The sequence below is a fragment of the Glycine soja genome, chromosome 6, assembly GCF_004193775.1.
Source record: "Glycine soja cultivar W05 chromosome 6, ASM419377v2, whole genome shotgun sequence".
In the NCBI taxonomy this organism is placed as follows: Eukaryota; Viridiplantae; Streptophyta; class Magnoliopsida; order Fabales; family Fabaceae; genus Glycine; species Glycine soja.
The window spans coordinates 16,292,958-16,299,150 of NC_041007.1; the positions used below are offsets into that span (position 1 = coordinate 16,292,958).

At 29.3% G+C, this 6,193-nt stretch overlaps 1 protein-coding gene across 1 annotated transcript; it reads right to left on the reverse strand.

The window, feature by feature from the left end:
* Positions 1–2,853: 2,853 nt before the first annotated feature.
* Positions 2,854–4,498, reverse strand: LOC114416487. Its single transcript, XM_028381369.1, has 3 exons — positions 4,326–4,498; positions 4,147–4,235; positions 2,854–3,215 (listed from the first exon to the last, which is right to left on the reverse strand). Exons 1-3 carry the CDS (start codon positions 4,350–4,352, stop codon positions 3,062–3,064), a joined length of 270 nt encoding a protein of 89 aa, XP_028237170.1. The 5' UTR covers positions 4,353–4,498; the 3' UTR covers positions 2,854–3,061.
* Positions 4,499–6,193: the final 1,695 nt, after the last annotated feature.

Genomic DNA, 6,193 nt, shown 5'->3' on the forward strand with positions numbered 1-6,193 from the left:
TACTTTAACATGGAAAGATTACCTATCTTTACTGGGGAGAAAAGAAAGAAAATGTATAAGGAAAATAAAATAAATTTATATTAAACGAAAAATTGAAGGAAAGAAAAAAAAATTAAAATAAACTTTTTTTTTATTTTCCTCTATTTTTTCTTAGACCAAACAAAATAAAATAAAATAAAAAACATCACTATGTCATTTTTTCTATTAATTTTATTTTCCTTTAACTTGCACTCCTTCCGGATAGATCCTTAGGGTGAGTAACATGTTAGTTGGATTATAGCCCATTTTTTAATTTTTAAGTTGATTTGTTGATGTTATTGTGCCTATTATGAATTTAGGTTACATTATAATTTTAATTTCTTTTTAAGTTTTTATTTGTAATTTTATTCCTTTGTTTTAAAAAAATTATAATTTTGTGTACATTTCTTTTATTATTATTTTTATTATAATAAATTCAATTATTTTTTATAATACCTTAAGTCTAGAATTAAAATTCAAATGGATCCAAATAAAATAATAAAACATATACTGAATTGACTATTAGACAAAAAGTATAAAAAAATTTACAAAATAAGATCAAAATCACAAAACATGATATAGAAGAACTAAAATCATGGATAAAAAATTTTAAAGATATTAAAATTAAAATTTAGCCATGAATTTATAATATTCCGGATTCAAATTTGAAATAAGGATTTTTGTTGTTTTTATTTTAAAAGGCACAATAAGTATCTTGTCATTTAGCATAACAAGTTTGGTCGGGTAAAAATAAATAAATTCAAACTAAAGATAAAATAAAATAAAATAAAAATCATTTTTATCAATAAAAGTTAAAAAAAAATTCCTGTAGTCAAATCTACTCTCGTATATAAATATAAATTGAGTAAAATGTATAAAAGTCGTTTTAAAAGGTTCAAGCTAGCATAATAAGTTTGGTCGAGTAAAAATAAATAAATTTAAATTAAAGATAAAATAGAGAAAAAATTATTTAAAATATTGCCTCTCGTCTCAAATATAAGAGAAAAATATCCTTTATTTAATTTAGGTGCTAATTTCAAACTATCAATAACTATTTCTTATCTTTAATATCAAATTCTAATTAATGATAAATTAGAAAAAAAATATTTTTAATTAAAATTAATGTAATTAAATGTGATTAATTAACTTTCTTAGTTAGTGTTTCATATTTTTTTTTCTTATATTTGAAATTTTTTTCTTATATTTGAAACTAGAAGGAATAGAAATTTAGTAAGATAGGAATTCTTTTGAAATAAATTCATTTTTTATTAAGAAAAAATTATTTTTTATTTTAAAATTAAAATTTAAAAAAATAAAAACTAAAATCTAGTTATTTATAAAAAAATAAACTTACCCCAAACATAACTTAAGGATTTGTTTTCAAATTTGGGATCACCAATTCTAAGAATTAAATTTTAAAAACTAAAATTTAATTATTTATAATTTTTTTGAAACCTAGGACAAAAAATACCCCAAACAAAATCTAAGGATTTATTTTCTAACTTGGGATCACCAATTCTAAGAATTTCCGATACTACACAATACACATATTCAACATCAGATAATCACACATTGACATTTGCAGCTGCAAGTAAAAAGAGAAGTTTTAAAGAAGTTACAATAAAGGTACCAAAACAATGGCATTGTTTTTTTTTTAGTAAGAAAATAAAAGCAACAACAAAAGGAACTAGAAACAGAGTGCCCACAGCATCAATAGATAACAGAGGCTGAATAGCAGAGGGGCACTGATCAAACAGGGTTTAAGAATTGTTGGACCTTGCTCTTAACTTAGCTAAAGCATCAGCACAATAACCTTGATTTTGAAATTAACTAAAGTGGGTTCACAAATAATTAAAACTCGGTTAAATGATTACGTTAATCACTTAAACTATTTGAAAATTTTCAAAAACGGCACCCTACACTTAAAAAGATTTAAATTGGATTTTTCTTTAATTGAACTCCTAAGTTTATTAAATCAGTTAATTGTCATTTTTGGGGATTTCAAGCCACACCATATACTAACTCTAGAGACTTTTAAGTTTATAGACCCAATTAAAAAAAAAAATAGTTTAGAACTCTAGCTGAAAATTTTCAAAATAATTCAGGGCCAACTGAGTAATTTTTACTTGAAACAAATTATTTAGTAACGTGAAATTGAAAAATAAAAATAAAATTGCAAAGATGATTCATTAATGAGAAACATTAATTCATAAAAATGGTAATAATTAGTTGCAATAGCTATACTTGCTACAAAATATTGGTTAAACTATTGATCAGTTAAGCAAACGTCAATTGAGATCAGATTCTCTCCAGCAATAAACACTAAGCACCCGCACAATATGATTGATTTGAAAAGGAAAAGAAAAAATAATTTGTTTTCCAACTTCAAGATCGGTTTAAGACAGAATCTAAAATCAAACAACCAAGTTTGGCTAAAAACTGAATTTCTTCAACGATAATCCTTGACTGAATTTGCTGCAGAAATACATTCAGATTTCAAATTTTTAATCCGAGTGTATTTTATGATGTAATTGAGATAGAATGCAAACATAAATCAACTCAAATAGTGGGGGGAATGCACTAAACGCACAAGGTGAAGTTAACAAACAACAAATATTAAAGTTTCAAGGATTGATTAAGAAGTTAGCGATTAGAAACCCATGAATGGGTGAAAACTCATAAAACTAGATGGAATGACTAAAAAGGTCGAAAAAAGTTGTTCAAATTGTAACAAACAAGAACGAGTTAGGTAATTCACGTTTACCTTCAATACTACTACCAGTTTCACCACAAATTTCTGCAGCAAAAGCTAGACAGGATTATGGCATTGAAACAGCAGCAAAAGCTAGACAGGATTATGGCATTGAAACAGCAGCAATCATTAATGCAATAAAATCAGTATTATTATTCTCAACCACAGCAAACACACTGCACGGCCAGAGAAAGCAACAACCACATTTTGTTTTCTAAAAGCACGATACAATCTGTCTTTAACCATAATAGAATTCATATCTCACATAAACCTTTATTTATTCAAAGCAACTTAGTTGCGACTTGGGTCAGCAAAGAAGCTGTTGATGGAGGGCATAATCTCAGGAGTTCTGTTGCGCACATACTTCCTCAGGAAATGCTCAGCATACTTCTCTCCCTCAGCAAAGTTCTCCAACACTCCTGCCTTTCTTCCCTCCTTGTTCACCCTAAATACATAACAAGAACAAAAGAATCATCCATTGTTTTCCATTAATAACCAAAACACTAATACAAATTAACTAACAGAAACAACTCTTATGATGAAAAGACTCAATGCCTGATAAAACATTTGATTTTTTTTCAATTGAGGCTGTTCCCTCGAGCTACAATTGGGATTGATTCAACTTATTTTAAAAAAGAGTTAACATGCAATTTGATCTTTGAAAGTGATATCCTATTTATTTTTACTCCCCAAAAGTGTTGGTGTGTACAATTAAGTCCCCAAATCACATTTTTAGTCTTTCCATCACAAATATATACTCAAAATGTGAATAAATGGTGAGCGAAATTAATACATTCTGAAGAGAAGAGATCAAATTGGACACATTTACACTTTTGAGAACTAATTAGGCTCTGAAAAGATTAAAATATTGAAGGGCCGAATTGTATACACCAACACTTTCAAGGTCTAAAGATAAATATGATGTCGATTTCAATGTCCAAATTGTATATTATTCTGTTTCCAAAGATTCCGAATTGAATGAATAAAATCAATATTCACCCTGATTCTTCTATGTGCTTTTGACTTGGCTAGTCAAGGAAGAATTTTTATTCACAGTCAAAACCTACCAAGTTTCTTATCATATTTTCCCCCTTTCCTTCACCATTTTATCATCAATACAAATACCAATTTTTTTATTTATCTTTAAATAAAGAATTCGTATAATCGCAATTCACAAAGGGTCAAAGACTAACAAGTGAGAAATTTAACAAAAAAACGCAACAAGTATTAATCCCAAATCCCTAATAATTCAGACGATCCCATCCAAACAAGAAAAAAAACCCTCACAGCATAAAAACCAATTTCAATCGTTTAAAAGATCAAAACCTAAAAACTAGAAGAAACCAATTTCAATACAGAAAATGAGAGAGAGAGACCTGACTTCAGGGTTGATGCAGATATTACGAACCAATTGGAATCCACAGATCCCAACAGCGGCACCAACCGCAGCGAACAGTGGATACACCTGAAAAAGAAACAAAAAAAAAACAGTGAAACCCTAAAACGAAAAAGCAACGGTGGAATACAAATATTCCGATGATGGATCGAAACGAACCTCGGGTCTGAGCCAGTGGTTTGCCATGGATAGTTGCAGCGTTGAAACCAGAAAGGGGGGAAAGCAAAGAAAGAGAGCGCTTGCAATGCGAAAGGCGGAGACAGAGAGAGGAGTGGGTAGTGACAGAGGAAGTTTATGTGCGTCTTAAAATATTGTGTAAATTTTTCTAGACGCAATTCTATTGGTGGATAGAACTAGTTGCAAGGGTAGGATACCCATACAGCGTTGTGCTTGTGCACGCAACTCGATGCGCTGCAAAACTAACACCCAATCATAAAACGCCAGCTCAACATTACTCCCTCCGTCCCTTCCCTTCTTTTTTTGAATGGATCCGTCCCTTCCCTTCAAAGTTAAAACACTAGTTTTCAAACCGGTGTGATGGCAGAATAAACAAAAGAATTTGAGTATTTTTTTTATTTTTATTTTATTTGTTATTTAAATATAAAAATAGACAGAAACATGTGTCAAAGAAAATTTTTATTTGTTTTTTTAATTAATATCACAATTTTATTTTAAATTTAAATTAGATAAAATTAACTGAAAAATTAACTTACTAAAATATGAATATTTGATAAAATTAATTGTTAAAATAATTAAAAAATATAAAATAATTGAAAATAATAAAATTATGATTTATTTAAATAATAAAATTATAATAAAAGTATTTTCTAAATGTAAAATAAAACCGTTGCTTAAAATCAAATTGCACGTCCCAATGGACTCCACATGTGGGCTCATCTTACCTCCTGAATATATGTGGTGCTCACTTCTCACTGGTCTCCTTAAGTTTTCCATACCTTGCAAGGTATTAGAAACATGGATTATATAACTATAATCAATCCATCATGTATTATGATTAATACTTACCATATTAGATTCATAACAAACAAAAGCAAATAGAATACATTTCTTGTCCATCTAACTCTTAAACTTTAAGTAGTCTTTCTGCATATGTCCTTTCTTCTTGCAAAATAAACACTTGGACTCTTTCTTTATGACTGGCTGAGTAGGAATCTTGCCCTTGTTTTTGGGTTGATCCCCATTCTTCTTTCCATGAATGGTTAAGTTCGCCCTTTCACCCTCTTCCATAGTTAACTTTTTCTCTTATTGAACACACATGATCATCAACTCATTAATTGACCATTTTGTCTTTATGTGTGTTATAATATATTTTGAAATGAGCATATTGCAAGTATAAAGTACACAAAATATAGTGTACTAGGAATGAATCAGACATGGTAACCTCCAAAGCTTTTAGTTGAGCCATTATATCTCTTATGTGCATGATGTGATCACGTACAACCCTTATCCCTTGGAGCTTTAAGGATGAGAACTGCATTATAAGGGTGCTGGCAGGGGCCTTATCGAATGTAAAAAACTGATCATCAATGGCCTTCAAAAGATCCTTGACTTTTTCATGCTTATCGACAGAACTATGGATACTAGCAGATATATTAGTCTTTATGAACATTACAACAGACGATTAGATCTCTTCCACTTTTCATAAAGATCGACAGCGTCTGGAGTGCTAGTTTCAGTAATGCCTAGCGGCTCGTCTTTCCTAATAGCATTGTCAATATTCATCTAACCTAAATGAAGGAGAATTCTCCCCCTCCAAACCTTATAATTGTCCCCTTTCAATTTGGGAATATCGCACTTAATATCAGAAATGTTTGTAGATTGATTAACTGTAAAGTTCAAGAATACATTCTCATTATTCATAATTTGAGACTCAATAAATTGTCATGTTTTACCAATGTAAAATATTATTAGTTCATGAACCTGATGACATACAATTTGCTTGTGGGCCAAAGTCTTACTCAATTAGATTCATAGTTATGATAAAACTATCAAATTATGTTCTTTTT

Coding starts and splice junctions, on each gene's coding strand:
- LOC114416487 (XM_028381369.1), bottom strand. CDS start 4,352: ATGGCAAACCACTGGCTCAGACCCGAG. Junction 4,236..4,325: donor ACCACTGGCTCAGACCCGAG/GTTCGTTTCGAT, acceptor TTTCTTTTTCAG/GTGTATCCACTGTTCGCTGC. Junction 3,216..4,146: donor TGCATCAACCCTGAAGTCAG/GTCTCTCTCTCT, acceptor TTATGTATTTAG/GGTGAACAAGGAGGGAAGAA.